This window comes from Rhododendron vialii, chromosome 6a (genome assembly GCF_030253575.1).
Source record: "Rhododendron vialii isolate Sample 1 chromosome 6a, ASM3025357v1".
Taxonomy (NCBI): Eukaryota; Viridiplantae; Streptophyta; class Magnoliopsida; order Ericales; family Ericaceae; genus Rhododendron; species Rhododendron vialii.
Window position 1 is genome coordinate 36,064,778 of NC_080562.1, and position 17,480 is coordinate 36,082,257.

General features: G+C 40.0%; 1 protein-coding gene across 9 annotated transcripts; it reads left to right on the plus strand.

Annotated features, from left to right (window-relative positions):
* The first annotated feature begins 1,716 nt into the window (after positions 1–1,716).
* On the plus strand, positions 1,717–4,661 carry LOC131330257 (uncharacterized). 9 transcript variants are annotated; one of them, XM_058363782.1, is made up of 7 exons: positions 1,717–1,919; positions 2,049–2,084; positions 2,121–2,186; positions 2,314–2,400; positions 2,578–2,715; positions 2,870–3,095; positions 4,343–4,661. In XM_058363782.1, exons 1-7 carry the CDS (start codon positions 1,806–1,808, stop codon positions 4,351–4,353), a joined length of 678 nt encoding a protein of 225 aa, XP_058219765.1. In that variant the 5' UTR covers positions 1,717–1,805; the 3' UTR covers positions 4,354–4,661. The 9 variants fall into 9 exon arrangements, with proteins under 9 accessions (XP_058219765.1, XP_058219766.1, XP_058219761.1 ...); XM_058363783.1 differs by having other exon boundaries at positions 2,154–2,186; XM_058363778.1 differs by having other exon boundaries at positions 1,717–2,084.
* The last annotated feature ends 12,819 nt before the right edge of the window (positions 4,662–17,480 follow it).

Consider the following 17,480-nt stretch of genomic DNA (forward strand, 5'->3'; position numbering starts at 1 on the left):
TTCTTTTTCCCGGAAAAATTAGGTCAAAGTAATGTACTCGATACAAAGCTGCCAAACATTCTAACCAATAAACACTAAACACCCGAATAAAGGAAGCTATAAATCGACAAAATCGAGTGTACGAAAAATCCAAGGCAAAACCCTCAACTGCGAAAAAAGAACCGCATTAAGGTTGGTAGCCCCCCTCCCCCCCTCTCTCTCTCTCTCATTCATGTTTTTGTTTTTGTTTTTGTTTTGGCTTAATTGCAAAAACACACCCTAAATTATTACTTTTTGACAACTTTATCCCCTTAAGTTTAAATTCGAGCAACTTCACCTCCTAACTATCAAATTTGAGCAACAAAATTACGTACGTACCCTTTTGTTAAAAAAAATACGTTATATATACTCCCTCTTCCTTCTACAGTATTTTTCATGTTCTCTCTCTCTCTCTCTTCCGCCTCTGTCTCCCTCCTCTCTCAGAAACCCACCCAACGCTCCTCCCTCCAGACGCAGACGACGGCCTGCACGACGCTGACGACAGACGACGACGCCGACCTGATTCCCCAGTGAACGACGACGACGACCTGCTTCTTCCCATCCGTAAGTTCTCTGTTTAGTTAAGTTGGTTTAGGGCAAAATAATTGGGAAGCCTGCTGTTTATTGATATGCATAAGGGCTAAAAAATTGTTTATTGTTGTTTATTGTTTTCGAATTTAATAAACCCTAAATCTCTGAGTTGAACATGAGATCTGGAATTCATTTAATGCTGATTAGCTGATTAGCTTTTGGGGATTTATTCCTGAATTTGGGCCGTAACTTGTATGGTTGCCGACGACAGTGGCATACGGGCCACGTACTTAGTTTTATTTGTGTCGACCTTTTGGGTTTATGTCTGCTTAAAGTTACAGTTCTTGTTTCTTAATCGAATCACGATCATAATTTTTTAGTATGACACTTTTTTGGTTTTGTTGTTTAGTCATGCAATGATTCAAATTCATGACCACGTTTGCTGGATTTGGTTCAAGTAGTTGTAACCAAATTCCACTTAGTCGCTACCCGGAGCCTAAAAAATCTCTACCTGTAGCGAGCGACCAGATTCTATGCAATGTTGTTCGATAAGGTCAACTACCCGTAGCCGCTGGAAAATTTTGAACAGGTACCCGTAGCCAAAAAAATCTCTACCCGTAGCTAGTGACCATAAACTATGCAATGTTGTCGATTTTGGACAACTACCTGTAGCCAAAAAAATGCCCTACGCATACCCGCTGGACAATTTGGAAAAAAAACCCACGATCCACCCAGGTGGTGAGTGGAGGTGGTGCTGGTGGTGTGGGGTGGTGATGTGGGAGGGGGTAATTTTGGAGTAGGAGGAGGAGTATAAATGGGTTTTACATTTAGGGTTTTTTCTGGTGAGGTTACAAAGGTGTGGAGGAGAGGAGAGGAGAGGAGAGGAGAGAGAGAGAGAGAGAGAGAGTTTTATCTGGTGTGTAGAGGTGTAGAGGAGAGTTTTTAAAAAGGGTGTAAAGGGCATTTTTGAACATTACTTTACTTTTCCATCCAATTTTGAAATTTTCCATCCAAATTCATAACAGAATTGGATGGAGAATGGGGGAGGGGGTGAAGTTGCTCAAATTTGGTAGTTAGGGGGGTGAAGTTGCTCGAATTTAAACTTAAGGGGGTGAAGTTGCCAAAAAGTGATAGTTTAGGGGGTGTTTTTGCAATTAAGCCTTTTGTTTTTGTGTATACCTTTCTGAGATCTCCCTTTATCTGATTGGTGCGGGGGTTTTGAAATTCTCTCTAGGGTTTTGCGGGAGAAGAAGGTGATGGAAACTCCGATGCTCAGATGTGGTGTTGTCGGCCCAGTGACCCGCTCACGATCGAAAGCTGGAGAAGCGTTGTCATCGTTGGTGGGGAAAAAACGTAAAAATCGTGAGGTGGTATGCTCTGGCGAGACGTCTAACAGTTCGTCATCAGATGATCTTCTGATGCATTTACAGATTGACGAAGAATTCTCTCGCGAGTATTGTTTCACCGACTGCGAGAAATCAGACCTGCTGCTGCTGCAGGCATACTCAGATCTAAAGAAGAAATACGTCGCTAAGGTAGCTTCCGTTCAAAAAAAGAACACCACCGCAAAGGTAGCTTCCGTTCAAACAAAGAAGAACGCAAAGGTAGCTTCAGTTCAAAAAAAGAAGAAAGCAAAGGTAGCTTCTCTCTCTCTCTCTCTCTCTCTCTCTCTCTCTCTCTCTCTTGCTCGTTGTCCTTTTAGACCTTTCTCAGATTTGATTGCTGCGGGGGTTTAGAAATTGTTGGGTGTTCCTCCCTCTATAGGGTGTCACTACAAATTCTGAGGAGGAGGCGGTGGGCTTGACATCAGAACAGCGGCAGGAATACTCCCACAAGGATTTCGATTACCCTGTATGTATAACTAACTATATTAATTGTGTACAAATACTACATTTTCTTCTTCTTCACACGTACTACTTACTTCGCTCTCTCTCTCTCCCTCGTTGCATCCTCGCCATCCTCACGCTGCAGTGTATTTATGCATGTTTTGTTCTTTTTTTTTTGCTTCTGTTGATGTGATGGATACAGGAGTTTTATCGTGGACCTTCTAGCGACCTACCTATACACATTATTTTAGCTACAGAATTCAATCCAGATTTACCGGCTAATTTCTCCCGTCAGATAAAAAACTCGGCCAAGGCTATGGATTATTACAACAGTCGATTTGTAAGTAGTTGATTGTTTCTTCTCCTGTGTGTGTGTGTGTGTCTTGTTCTTGGTTTGTCAATTCGTAAGTGGTTGATTGTTTCTTCTTCTTCTCTGTGTGCGTGCGTGTCTTGTTCTTGGTAACTACCTTGTGCATGATTTTGGACTATTGTAGAACTCAAACTACGTCGAACCTTTTAATCCCCTCCTGATGACAACGCGGGAGGTTGGTGGTGGTTATTTGGATTTCGTTGTCATAGACACCCATAAATCAGGTCGACATGCCAATGAGATGTTCCAAGCTATCCTGTATACCTCTCCTGGTAAGGAACCCGAGGCCCTCATGTGCAGACCTGAATACATGCCCCCTGGCACCAAGAAAGGTTACCGCCCCTTGAAAGGTACCCTTTGTTTCACTCTATTGTGTGTTGCCTGTACATTGGTATTACTGGATTGTGTATGGTCCTATGAGCTATCCTATACTTCTACAATTGCTGCATTGTGCTGGTTTTGAGATGTAGTAGCAAACATCAATAGGTTGAGATTGCAAATATTGATTTTGAATGGGTCACCATGATTTGTTTGTGTTTGGCCGTATAATTGGTGTATCTAAAACCTTGGTTGAGGTGGTTAGAATAAATTGCATTCATTGACGGATTGTAGTCATGCAACCCTGTTGGATATATGGAAGTGATAGTTAAATTTGGGAGGCTCATTTGTTACTTGATAAATCAATCTGGATTTCATCTTGTGTTTGGATTCTTGTGAAGACTGGATTTGAGGATGATTCAAGTTAATTGTTCAGACGGTGTTGTTTAAGATGTGTAGTTGATTAGTATAATCGATAGGCCAAAATGTGATTTACAGTGCCATAGGACGTGTGATACGGAAACAAACATAAATATCTTCCAGTTTAAGGAGTTCAATGAGGCAGTTCTGGGATTTCTGCACAGATGATCCACTACCTATCGCACTCAAATTACTTCCTAATATTAATGGTAGTTGAGGCATACATTTCTTGTGTCAAGGTGTTATTAGTTATTTTGATTCAATTACGAGTATATCTTTGTAGAGATGCACGTCTTGTTCCAAATTGTTTGTTCACTGTTGGAGAATCCTACAATTTTTTTAGATTTTCTTACATTGACTTTTCAGAATGAACAATCATTTTGGGACATCTTAAAAATTGGTCAAACAGTTTGCATCGGAGGTTGTATTTGTTAACTGAAATGCATATAATTGGTTTTATGAATGAAGTAATAGTACGATTAAATTACGTATTATTGACAATAAGAGTAACTGTTCTGTTTCGTGGATCTTCTATGTGAGTGCCAAAATGTATATGTAATGTTCTTAGGCATTTTCCATATGGTGTACCCAAGGGATTGTCCATCCCATTGAGTGTACCGGAAGGAATACGAACACTTTCGATTTGTGAAGTCTTGTCAACGGGCAATAGGGTAATTCCACTCACTCACGCCTAGGCAATTGCTTCCCTTAATCAATTGCACTGTGTGGTAGGAATTGATTCGTAGAGTGGACTGAATGCAATTATATGCAGAGGTATTGGAGTGTTTATGCGAGGCAATTGGTTACACTGAAATTTTTACGGGCTTTATTAACCTTCCTGCTATTGTGCTATTTGCAGTTGGTTGGTGACATTTGACAACAATGGCAGTATGCTCTGGAAGGTCCATTTTTATGGTATTTGTGTGGAGTGGATCTCAACTTCTTAATGTATGGGATTTCGAATGCTTATTAGCAGTAGTATGTTTACTATGTAGTGCATGGTTCATTGTAAGTGTTATCTTTGTGGGGGTGAATTGTATCTGTCTGTCTGCTTTTGGATGGTAACAAACTACTACTATGAAAGACCCACTTAGCTTACAGTTTGGTTCATTTGGACGGTATGTGTGTGGAATGGATCACTTCTTTTTACTAATGGATTTTGAACGCTTATTAGTGGTAGTATGTAGAGTGGATTGTAACTATCTCTGCTTTTGGATGTTAACAAGGAGTACAATAAAAGACCAACTTAGCTTACAATTTGGTCATGGCACTTCTCTGCCATACATTGCCATTCGAAAGTGTCATCTACTTATAAAGTGTCAAGTGTCAACCCATTATTTATTCGATCTAAAGCCATGTTTCCTCTTCTCCTTTCTCCTTCTAATTCTCCAATAGTTTGGTTCCTATGTAAATTAAGTATTGTACCAATTCATACAATTTCAACAATTTAACCAAACAAATGTTGGACAGTTTCCCCCAAGACCTTGAAAATAGGCATACTAGTGTCGGGCTGTGTGTTCGTGCAGGGCAAAATGAACACATCAATCAGTGATAACTTTATTTATGGTAAAATCCCACTGTAATGAGGCCACACATCACCCTAACATAGACTACACATTCGATACGGGGCATCTTTTGAGCTGTGTGTGTACAAGCACCATAGAGACAAGCTGATTCTAAGAAGGAATGGGAATGACACCACAATGCAATCCTGTACTGTGACATTAAAAAAACACAAGGCTGGGCTTAGGAATTCCATACAGTACCACGGGAATCTGAGGTCTTGTGGCTTGGTGCCGAGAGAGGAAGCAGATGCCTGGGGTTGTGCCATCATAGCACAACTGCCCTGGGCCAGTCCACTGAGAGATATTAAGGATTTTGTATAGATTTGTGGACACCTAGAAAAAAATGCTGGTGAAAAGCTGGCATAGAGAAATTTGTTAGTTGTCCTGGTTACTAGCCCCCGTAGGAAACCTTCACACTGTATTGGAAGTCTTCTTTTCAAGTGATAGCAACATATACATTGTCTGTGCGCCTATCTTCAAATTTTCCGTTGCTTTTTCCCTTGTGGATCTTTATCCCATTTTCTTTGTTGTCGACTGTGCAAGAAATGGTGATGTTGTCAACCAGTGTGGTGAGTATTAACAGAAAGTCTACAGTTACCGATCGGGATTTCCCGATCGGAATCCCGACGCCCCGCCGGGCACGTTCCGACCACTGGAAGGCCGATCCGATCCGTCCAATAATTCTAAAAAAAAAAACCGAGTGCGCCAACGCGAGAATAAATAGCATCCGACATGTGTAAGTGGACGATCCAAGCACTCCTTTTTTGGCCGATCCAAACACTTCGTTTTTGGCCGATCCAAACACAAAAAAGGAGTGTTTGGATCGGCCATTTACACACGTCGGATGCCGTTTATTTTCACGCAAGCCCACTCGGTTTTTTTTTTAGAATTATTGGACGGATCGGATCGGCCGTCCGGTGACCGGAGCGTGCCCGGTGGGGCGTCGGGATTCCGATCGGGAAATCCCGATCGGTAACTGTAGACTTGCTCGAGTATTAAATGGACGATAAAAGGGAAGCCTAAATCTTTACTTGCCAGTAGGGGTGGCAAATTGAACCCAGACCCATTAACAAATCCAGACCCATCAACTAGAAAATAGACCCAACCCAACCCATTTATTAGTTGGGTAAGAATGGGTTCAAACCCAGCTAACCCATTATTAGTTGGGTCATAATTGGATATCAATTGGGTCAATTTAAATGACCCAATGGGCAATGAAAGTAACCCACCAAATCCCATCTCTTAATTGGTCTCTTTTGCAATTGGGAAGTGGAGGAGTACGCCACCGCCCCCCCCCCCCCCCCCTCTCTCTCTCTCTCTCTCTCTCTCTCTCTCTCTCTCTCTCTCTCCCCTCCCCCCCACCCCCAGGAGCGTGGCCTTCTCTCTCTCTTTTATTCAATTGTTTTGTGCTAAATCACACGCGTCCAAAAATATTTTGAATGGTCCGAATTAAAAATCAATTGTGACCGGTAACAATTATTTTGACTGAAAACACATCTCATCCATTAATTGCGCGAATGGACCTGTAAAATTGTGCTCCGCCGTGAATAAATTTCTCTCATGGTAGTCCCGCAAAGGGTTTGGATTAAAAAATGAACTTATTTTTTTGTCCTTATTCAATTTTTTTTTTGTATTTTTTTTGTTTTGTGTCATATTTTTGTGACTTATTAATTTTTTTTGATGAGAGGAATCGGAAAAGTAAAAAAATTTGATTGAAACTTATAATTTTTTGAATAAAGACAAAAAAAATCAATAAGACAAAAAAAATTACTTATTCTCGTCTTTTTGAAAAAAATTATGAGTTTCGATCATAATTTTTTTTTACTTTTCTAATTTTTCGATCATAATTTTTAGTATATATGTAATTGGGTTAATGGGCTGGTCGGATTTGCTTTAAAATAAATGGGTTGAGTTGGGTATGAGTAATTAGACTCATAGTTAATGGGTCTAAATGGGTCAATGACCTATTAAATACCCAACCCACTAATAACTTACCCAATTTGACCCAAACCCGCCCGTTTGCGACCCCTACTTGCTAGTGTAGGAGGAGACTTGATTATTAAAGTTGCTTCTCAGTTTACTCTAAACCAGATAAGCGGACAAGTGACCGAGCACGATTTCTGGACGTCGTGCCGTCTTTTCGCTACGATAGTCTGGGAAAGATGTATCCGACTTTGTTAAGGACATTACCAGCCGGTTTTCATGAGCACCAAAAGAGAACTTAGAGATTTACCCAGACCCTTCTTTAGAAGCTCTCTTTAGCTGTCGGTTTATTTATTTCCCACTCTACAGTCTACCCTTCATGCAGTAATTCTTATGCATCTGTGGCACAAGGTCACATGTATTGATGTACCCAAAATTCCCACACCCCTTATTCCGGTGTATCCATAGTTACTCGGATTTTTTAACAAAATTCTTACACGATCCAACGGTTGTGTAAGCACTGGAAGGGAGGTGAAGGAGATTTTGGTTACAGGTGATCTTGGGCTGAGGAGTTCCTAAATTGTACCATTGATTGTTGGGGTTGTGTTCTCTTCTTGGTGATTTACAGTTCTTTCAAAGGGACGACAGTTTCCAAAGAGATGCCAACCAAATTGCACTATTCTTGGCAGTTCTGTATTTCGTTGTACAACACTTTAGAGCCTATTTGGGTTACAATCTGAATATGTATAGTTGTAATTATCGGCTACACAAGCGGATAATGACTGCATCATAGTATTATGTAACGACCTTTTGTACGAGAGAATTGTGTTGGCTATTCTTTTTATTTTTCGGCAAAAGTCAGTATAATTAGTTATAGTTAGTGAGGTTTTTAACTAGGGGTGGCAAACGGGCGGGTTTGGGTCAAATTGGGTAAGTTGTTAGTGGGTTGGGTCTTTAATGGGTCATTGACCCATTTAGACCCATTAACTATGAGTCTAATTACCCATACCCAACCCGACCCATTTATTTTAAAGCAAACCCGACTCGCTCATTTACCCAATTATATATATACTAAAAATTATGATCGAAAAATTAGAAAAGTAAAAAAAAATTATGATTGAAACTCATAATTTTTTTCAAAAAGACGAGAACAACTAATTTTTTTTGTCTTTATTCAAAAAATTATAAGTTTCGATCAAATTTTTTTACTTTTCCAATTCCTCTCATCAAAACAAATTAATAAGTCACAAAAATATGACACAAGACAAAAAAAAATGCAAAAAAAATTTGAATAAGGACAAAAAAATAAGTCAATTTTTTAATCCAAATCCTTTGCGGGACTACCATGAGAGAAATTTATTCACGGCGGAGCACAATTTCACGGGTCCATTCGCGCAATTAATGGATGAGATGTGTTTTCAATTTTGACTGGTCAAAATAATTGTTACCGGTCACAATTGATTTTTAATTTGGACCATTCAAAATATTTTTGGACGCGTGTGATTTAGCACAAAATAATTGAATAAAAGAGAGAGAAGGCCATGCTCCTGAGGGGTTTGAAGGGCCGGGGAGGAAGAGAGAGAGAGGGCTCCTGGGGGGGGGGGGGGGGGGGGTGGGGGGTGGGGTGGGGTGGGGTTGGGTTGGGGGGAGAGGGAGAGGGAGGGAGAGAGAGAGAGACGGCTCCTGGGGGGGGGGGGGGGGGGTGGGGTGGGGTTGGGTTGGGTTGGGTTGGGTTGGGGGGAGAGGGAGAGAGAGAGAGAGAGGGGGGGGGTGGTGGATGGGGAGGGAGAGAGAGGAGGGGTGGGTGGAGAGGGAGAGAGAGGAGGGCCGTACTCTTCCACTTTTCAATTGCAAAAGAGACCAATTAAGAGATGGAATTTGGTGGGTTACTTTCATTGCCCATTGGGTCATTTAAGTTGACCCAATTAATGTCCAATTATGACCCAACTAATAATGGGTTAGTTGGGTTTGAACCCATTCTTACCCAACTAATAAATGGGTTGGGTTGGGTCTATTTTCTAGATTATGGGTCTGGTTTTGTTAATGGATCTGGGTTCAATTTGCCACCTCTATTTTTAACCCAACCCGATACACGAGTACATGGTGCCCATCACTCCATTCGCAACTGTCAGCAAAGCACAAACTGGCCATAATTTGCTAGGCTATTGGGCAAAAAGTACCACTTCTGTAGGGAAGAAGACAATAGTGTTGCTAAATTCTGTTCAACCAATCAGAAAGTGGATGACATTACTCAACCTTATGTGAGGCACGCACATGGTTCTACTTTAATTATCAGAGTCGTTCATTTTGTAAAGCTTGATTTTTACATGATTCTTGCAAAAGACAACCTCAATCTCGCACCTAAGTTAATCGAATAAAGAATTTTAGACAAAGAATTGGATGATTGTCTCAGTATTTGAAGATATTTAATTGAGCTTATTGTTCTAAGGAGTGGCCGGTCAAAGAATTAAGCTTACAAAATGAGTTGCTCCTATTCTCACCTATTTCGGGTTAAGAATATGTGAAAGCACGTTTTTCTCTATAAAAACGGTTCGTTTTGTGTGTTTTGTTTGTTTTTCTGAGTTTTTGCTAGATATGGGTTATATTTTTGGATTAAGCATTTGAGGAGTCTAAAAACTACAAAATTATGACCAAAAGCAAAAAAAATGGTTAACTAAAGACGAAAAAAGTATTAACAGCTATCTTATTTGTTTAAATGCCATCTTATTTGAATTTTTTCAACATTAGTCCATATTTTTATATTTTCTGATTTGTCTCATCGAGACAAACAATTAATTCTAAAAATTAAGACAAAAGCTACAAAATACTGAAATAAGTTTCAAGTTTCCAAGAACACAGCCTTACGTCCCCTTCACATTTTCTTCCTATGTGAAAATGTCTGTTTTGCCCCTAAAACTCAATTTGCCAATTGGTGACTCATCTTCCTCCCGTTGAGAAAAGCTACAAACCAACATGGTGTATTACATGTGCGTTATAGCACTTTAGAGCGTGGTTGAAGAAGGTTTAGTAAGACAGCAGTGAGATCGGTGGAGCGAAGTGATGGCTGTGTGCGTGTACAAGGTTTTGGGATTGGTCTTCAAGGGAGAAGAAGAAATCTATTTGCCCTCCTTACTTTTCTAAATCACAAACCTTTGAAACAAATTGGGTCAAATTGAGAATTTTAAGTGGGGTCAATTGGTATTATTTCGGTGTGAAGTATAAATACCCTCGTTGAAAAATTGGATGGCAGTGGGGTCAGCTGACTCCATTTGTCTCCATTTTCCTCCGCCCTTGCCGAGAGGGTTTAGTTTAGTTTAGTTATATTTGTTAGCTCTCTTTGGACTGAATGTCTGCAATTGGTATACAAGGGACCAAAATGACACTTGCTTAATATTTTGGGGACCAGGAAAGTTAATAAGCCATTTTCTTTTCAAATAGCAGATTTTGGAAAAAATCACCGACAGTTTTGAGGTTTGGACTTTGGAGAGGATTGGACCTTATTGGTAAGCCCAACCCAGAGATGAACCTTTCTCTCTTTGGTTTTACACACACAATGTTTGTGCGCAGAGAGTAGTAGCACATGAAGTACGTACGTAGTAGTCGTTGAACAATTAGTTTTATCGCTGGTTTATCTTTAGAAAGTCTACAATATATCCCTTAAAAAGATATATCATATGCATTTATTTTATGTTTATTCATAACATTTTACTGTGTTTCGTAACTTTTATTCTAGAATTCATAACATTTCAGCAGTACGATTCATAATATTTTCATTACGATTTAAAACATTTTAGTGTATCTCGTAACCTTTATAAGATTCGTAACTTTTTAGCAATACGATTCATAACATTTTTTCTACAATTTATAATATTTTGGGGGGTGCATATGATACACTCTCATATAAGGGCTGTGTATTGTAGTCTTTCTCAGATTTTATTATTCATTGCAACTGCAAAGAGGGTCTACATGCCGAAAATAACGACTCAAAACACGTTTACACGAGAAAAACCACTAAAATAATTTCAATGATTCGGGCAAGGTCGGAGGACTTTTGAGTCAATTCTAAAAAAGAAACTATTGGTGATTCGTCCGGGAATGGTAATAATATGAAACTAGTCTCACAACTCACGATATTAGTCATTGCATCCGTAGCAAGACCGGATGCAGATTTATAATTGGGGGACGATAGAAGATTCTTTGCTGTCTCGAGCTTGGAAATGACTGTCTCATAGTTTCTTGTGCATGTTTGATATACATCTTTTAGAGGGCTTGCTGGCGTGCTATTAAAGAGAGAGCCAAGAATATTGAGGGTCTGGTTAGCTGACACCGGAGTTCCCAAAATTTGAATTCCCAAATAAATCAAGTTTCTGCCAGCAAGATGTCTTTTGAGCTTCTTAAAAAAATCTGTTAAGTCTTTTAAAGTTTCTAAGTGTTTTTTTTAAGTTTCAAGAGTCAAACACATCTTTCAACTAGTCTGTGGTCAAGTCTTTTTAATTTTTGTATTGGAAATCTAAGTTTATTTTTCCTATGTTGGAGGGATGTTCCAACAAGTCCTATTTATATCCTTTCCTATGATGGAGGGATGTTCCAACAAGTCCTATTTATATCCTTTCCTATGAATGAAATCATTAGAGTGTGTTGAATTAAAATATGAATGAAAATCATTAGAGGGTGTTGAATTAAAATATAGCCTTTGGCTAGTGAGAAGTTTATCTTCTTATTTCGTTTCTGTATCTCTTAGGTGGATTCCTTTGAGTGGTGAACGGTTCCCTAGCCCTGTATCCCTAGTTAAATCCTCGGATAGTGATATCTTATCCCGTTAGTTCCTTAACTTGGGTGGTGAGCTTTATCCTTTTATCCTCTTTTTACTTTTCTTCAATTCCATTTGCCAAATCCGGCATCAAATTGGTATCAGAGCTTTGGATTTCATGGCTGGTGGTAGACGTCAAGCTAAGGTGGGAGAGGGTACTCCAGTTCATGAAAGAGATCTCCGCGACATCGAAATAGACGAATTAAGAAAACAGGTGCAGCAACTTCAGCAAAAACGAGTCCGACTATTTGCACCGACGGTTTCCGTAGGGAAACCGTACCGACGGCCACGTGCGGCCGTCTCCGGCCACCGGACGGCCGATCCGAGCCGTCCAAAAATTTTAAAAAAAATACATATATACACGAAAAAAGAGTGTTCAGATCAAGAACCCTACACACATCGGATGCCATTTATTCCCGTGTAGGGCCCCTCGGTTTTTTTTTTTTTAAATTTTTGGACGGCTCGGATTGGCCGTCCGGTGGCCGGAGACGGCCGCGCGTGGCCGTCGGTACGGTTTCCCTACGGAAACCGTCGGTGCAAATAGTTTTTTCGGAGTTTAAATGTGAAACAAAAATGTTAGGGGTACGTATGAAATTTATATATCATATACATATAATATATCACCCCTTCTTCGGTGTGGGCTCCACATTCTATCAAGGGTTTGGGAAGTTTTTTCGTTTCCCTCATGTCTTTGCCGCCCTTGGAAGAATATCAAGGGGAAGGGGGTTTCTCCGTGATAAAATTTAGCCGACCTTGAGGCGAGCCAAAAGTTATCCGGCCTTATACGGGTGGATTTTTTTTACCGAAACACCCTTCCTAATCCCCCTTCTGTCCATCAGTGTTGCCCCCTTCCTCCATTCTGTGATTTTGTGGAGGCAGAAGGCTTGGTGGCGATTTTCAGGTTGGGTGGTTTTCGAACTTCATTTGTGCACGATTTCACTCACAGGTATGAGTTGAAACAGTGTTATTTGGTTCAAATCTATTTGGTGGTTGTAGCATGAGTTTTTTTAAAAAAAATTGGCTACATCTGTAGCTTGTTGTTGCGTTTTTTATGAGTTCAATATCTTAAATTTCTGGGTTAGATCTATTATGGTTCGAGCATGAATATTTCTGAAATGTCTGGGTTATATTTATAGCTTTTTGTTGCGAGTTTGATGAGTTAAATTTCTGAAATTTCTGGGTCAGATCTATAGTTGTGGTTGGATCATGAATAATTTTGAAAAATCTGGGCTCTGTACGTATTTTATTGTGATTTTTGGTGAGTTAATAGTATGAAATTGCTGGGCCTGATCTGTGCATAGTTATTCGCAATTTTGGAGGGTATAATTTCTGAATTTTCTGGGTTAGATGTTATCGTGGTTGGAGGTTGTAAAATAGCGACATTTTGTGGTGGTTGTAGCATGAAATTTTTGGCATCGGTTGTCATTGTGATGAATAAAATCTGGACTCTAAAAGTAGTGAATACATAAGGTTGATGAAGTTAACCCTAACCATAATATGATTTATCCAATGAAGTTCAAGAACACCGAAAAAATCATGAATGATAAAATTGACATTAAATATAATATGATTCATTTTTTGGTTTTGTATTTAATATTTTGGTTTGTATGTTTACTTCCCTTGTCCAACTTAAGGGGAAAAGTAGTAATGGATACCAACCAACAAGGGGAGGTGTCTACCAAAAAAGCCCCAAGGTCCTATAGGACTTGGAAGAAATCGGAAGAGGATGCCCTCATTAAATGCATGGTGGCAGAATTTTGTCCTCACAGGTGGGGTGTGGACAATGGCTTTAAACACGGTTTTTTCACCACGCTCGAGAAGGAGTTGGCAAAGGTGTTGCCGGAGAGCAAACTAAAGGCATCCTCCCACATTTACTCAAAAGTGAGGTATGGGAGAGCACTACATGTAAAATTGACCGACGTTATAGCTCTAAGTGGGTTTGGGTGGGACGATGTGAACAAACGGATCAACGTAGATCCGACTGTGTGGAAAGAATTCGAATAGGTAACTTCCAATTCTTTAAAAATTTATATGTTTAAAGCACTGGATATCGCACTAAAATTTGAATGTTTTCGTTGGCCAATCCTAGGAAGGCCAAAGAGGTGTACGGGAAGAGTTTCCCTTACCTTTGATGAGTGGTAACAACTATTTGGTAAGGATATGGCTAACGGGGAGGGAGCGGAGATTTCATCAAAAATGGCGCAACCCGAGGCAATGGATTCTTATCTTGAAGAAGAGATGGGGGATCTGGCGGGGGATTTCTATGAAGCGTTGTTTGAAGAACAACCATATTCCTCCGCTTACTCATGTGAAACACCTACACCCCCTTTGACCTTCACACCTCCACTCTCCACACCTCTGGTCTCCACACCTCAAAGCTCCGTACCTCTTACGTTTGCACGTCGTACCTCACTCCCAACGTCCACTCCCCGGACCTCCATGCCTTCGGCCAATGCCGGAAGTAAAAGGGAAAAAAGAGGAAAAGAATGGGGGATGAGGAGTCAATATTTGCAAGCATGGATGCTTCCATGAATAGGTCAGATATGCATATGGAGAAATTTATCAATGCAATTGGTTATGAAAAAGACCTATCTGCTCTTCGCAGGATGCTTCCAAAGGAGATCGAAAAGTTGGACCTTACTATGACAAAAGGTTTCAAGTAATTATGTGCCATTATTAGCGAGAAAGACGAGTGGGTAGACACTTCCTTTGGGCTTGCCGAGGAGAAAAGGCAAGTTTGGGCTGAGTACGTCCTCGACGATCTTGTCTTTGGTGTGGTTTAGCGGGGAATGAGAAGTTGATGAACTAACTTTGTTGTAGTAGCCGACCTTTGACATTCTATTCAATGGGCCCATTTTTTAAGTGGCCGATATATCATGCACTATTCATTTGGTCCCTTGTTTTGTGTATGATGCACGATACATTACTTGATCCACTAATATGTATGATGCTCGTTACATTACTTTGATCCATCTTGATCCGCTAATATGTATGATGCACGTTACATTATTTGATGATGAATTTTATGAACTTTTTGGAAAATTCTAAATGTGATTATCTTTTGCATGACAAGTTTATGGGTGATTGTTTACTATCTCCTGGGCGATGATGAATCCAATCAAAAGTTATTGATGGTAGTTACCTTGGTGGGGCAACCTTTGTTGCAGCCATTGAGTACACCTGTGATATGCTGTACATTTCTGAGCCCTAACCTTTACTTGCATTTTCAATGTTGTGTGTGTAATGACATCTAGTGTGACCCCATCAAAACGCAATGTTGGTTCGTCCTAGCATATTGCCTTCTCCATTGATTTGGAGTACATATTATGATGATCAGACCTTGAGTTCTGCTGTGTCCTAACTTGTAACCACAAGATCTAACCCAGAAATTTAACCCACCAACGTCTAGGGCAATAATGAATTAATTGACATGTGAATGATGTTACCATGGCGGCACAACCTTAGTTGCAGCCATGAATTGCTCATACGATTTAAATAGTTCATAAAATACATTCTAAGCTCATTTGTAAGTTTGTTTGCACGTTATAATTGTGTGCAAGTGTTTGGAAGGTTTTTGGATACATTGTGCATACTGTAGAACATTGGGCTGTGTGTGTGTATCCAGGTGTTTGCAAGTTTATGGTTATGTGGAGCAGGAATTTGGACCATGGTTTTGGACTCTGTTTTGTTGGGTTTGATATATTATGGGGGTGCCTTATACAACATCCAGTCAGGCCTTTTATAGTAGCAGATTTTGGTTTGTTATAGTTGAAGTTTGCTGGGTTATTTGGTATCTGTTTGGCTGGGTTTTACAGTGGGTTTTTATAAGGTTTATACTGCATCTTTGCTGTCGTTTTCATGATAGGTTTTGCCTTGGGTTGGCACATATATCTTGGTTTTACGGACCAATTTTGGGGTTGTTTGTCATGCACTTTTGTAGGTTCAAACTTGTGAAATTGGAACATGTTATCTGGTCTCACTTTTGCTGGGGTTTACAGTGAGTTTTTATAAGGTTTATAGTGCCTCTTTTCTGTGGTTTTCATGGCAGGTGTTGCCTTGGGTTGGCAGCATATATCTGGGTTTTATGGACCAGTTTTGGGATTGTTTGTCATGCACTTTTCTAGGTTCAAACTTCTAAAATTGGAACATGTTATTGGTCTATATTTTGTTGGGTTTGACAGTAAGTGTTTAAGCAGGTTTATAGTACCTCATTTTGTGTAATTTTCAGAGCAGGTATTGGCTTTGTTTTTGCAGCACATATTTGGGTTTTATGAACCTGGTTTGGGATTGTTTTCCTGCAATTTTGTGGCTTCAAACTTCTGAAATTGGAACAGGTTATTAGTCTATGTTCTACTGGGTTTGATAGTGGGTGTTTGAGCAGATTTATAGTGTCTCCTTTTGTGTGGTTTACAGTAGATTTTGGCTTTGTTTTTTCAGCACATATCTGGGTTTTAGGAACTTGTTTTGGGGTTGCTTTCCTGCAATTTTGTGGATTCAAACTTCTGAAATTAGAACAGGTTATTGGTCTATGTTCTGCTGGGTTTGACAGTAGGGGTTTGAGCAGATTTATAGTGCCTCATTTTGTGTGGTTTGCAGCAGGTTTTGGCTCTGTTTTTTCAGCACACATCTGGGTTTTATGAACCCGTTTTGGGGTTGTTTTTCCTGTACTTTTGTGGGTTCAAACTTTTAAAATTTGAACAAGTTATTGCTCTATGTTTTGCTGGGTTTGGCAATGGGAGTTTCTCAGGTTTATAGTGCCTCTTTTGTGTGGTTTGCAGCAGCTTTTGCCTTTGTTCTTGCAACACATATCTGGGTCAATTGTTCCAGTTCAGGCCTTGTTTTTCTTGCTCTTATATGGGTTTAAACTGTAGAAATTATAACATGTTTTTAGTCTCAGTTTGGTCGTGGTTGACAGTGGGTTTTTATCATGTTTATAGTGCATCTTTTCATGGCTACGATGAACTGTTTCTGAGCCACAGAGGCACTATAAACCTGCTGCAAAACCCATTGTGAAACCCAGCAAAACATAAAGTAATAACCTGTTCCAATTTCAGAAGTTTGAACCCACAAAAGTGCAGGAAAAACAACCCCAAAACAGGTTTATAAAACCCAGATATGTGCTACAAAAACGAAGGCAAAACCTGCTCTGAAAACCACATAAAAGAGACAGCATAAATCTGCTGAAGCACCCACTAAATATACATAAAAAAGGCACCAAATTGTTGCCTTACTATATCGTATATTGGCTATGATGATAAATTTGTACAAGACGTGCTAAGAACTTTAGGCGGGGCAACATCAGAAGGTCATTCAGCAACTAACGTTGCAACCTAGTGCCTTCACATTGTGGTGTGAATCACCTTACAACGTATCTGAGCCAAACTTTATTTCAATGTTAAACACTTACTAGTATGATATTGTGCTTTAATTTTACTCTTTCTTAATCTAGAATGGAAGGACACAAAAAGTTTTATGTGGTCTTTGTTAGGCGGAATCCCGGCATTTATGAAATTTGGCACGAATGTAGTCAACAAACATACAAGTTCGGGGGGGGGGGGGGGGGGGGGGGGCGGGGGAGGGAGGGGGGGGCTGTGTTTAAAGGCTTCAGATCTTGGGACGAGGCACACAATGTTTGGGTGAGGCACACAACTAGAGTGAATCAACCTCTCACACAATCACCAAAGGCTATTGAAGAGGAT

Bases quoted from the DNA above. Each gene is read 5' to 3' on its own strand.
- LOC131330257 (XM_058363777.1), top strand. From the start codon at position 1,806: ATGGAAACTCCGATGCTCAGATGTGGTGTTGTCGGCCCAGTGACCCGC. The intron at 2,187-2,313 runs GTAGCTTCTCTC...CTCCCTCTATAG, and splicing joins AAAAAAAGAAGAAAGCAAAG to GGTGTCACTACAAATTCTGA. The intron at 2,401-2,577 runs GTATGTATAACT...TGATGGATACAG, and splicing joins ACAAGGATTTCGATTACCCT to GAGTTTTATCGTGGACCTTC.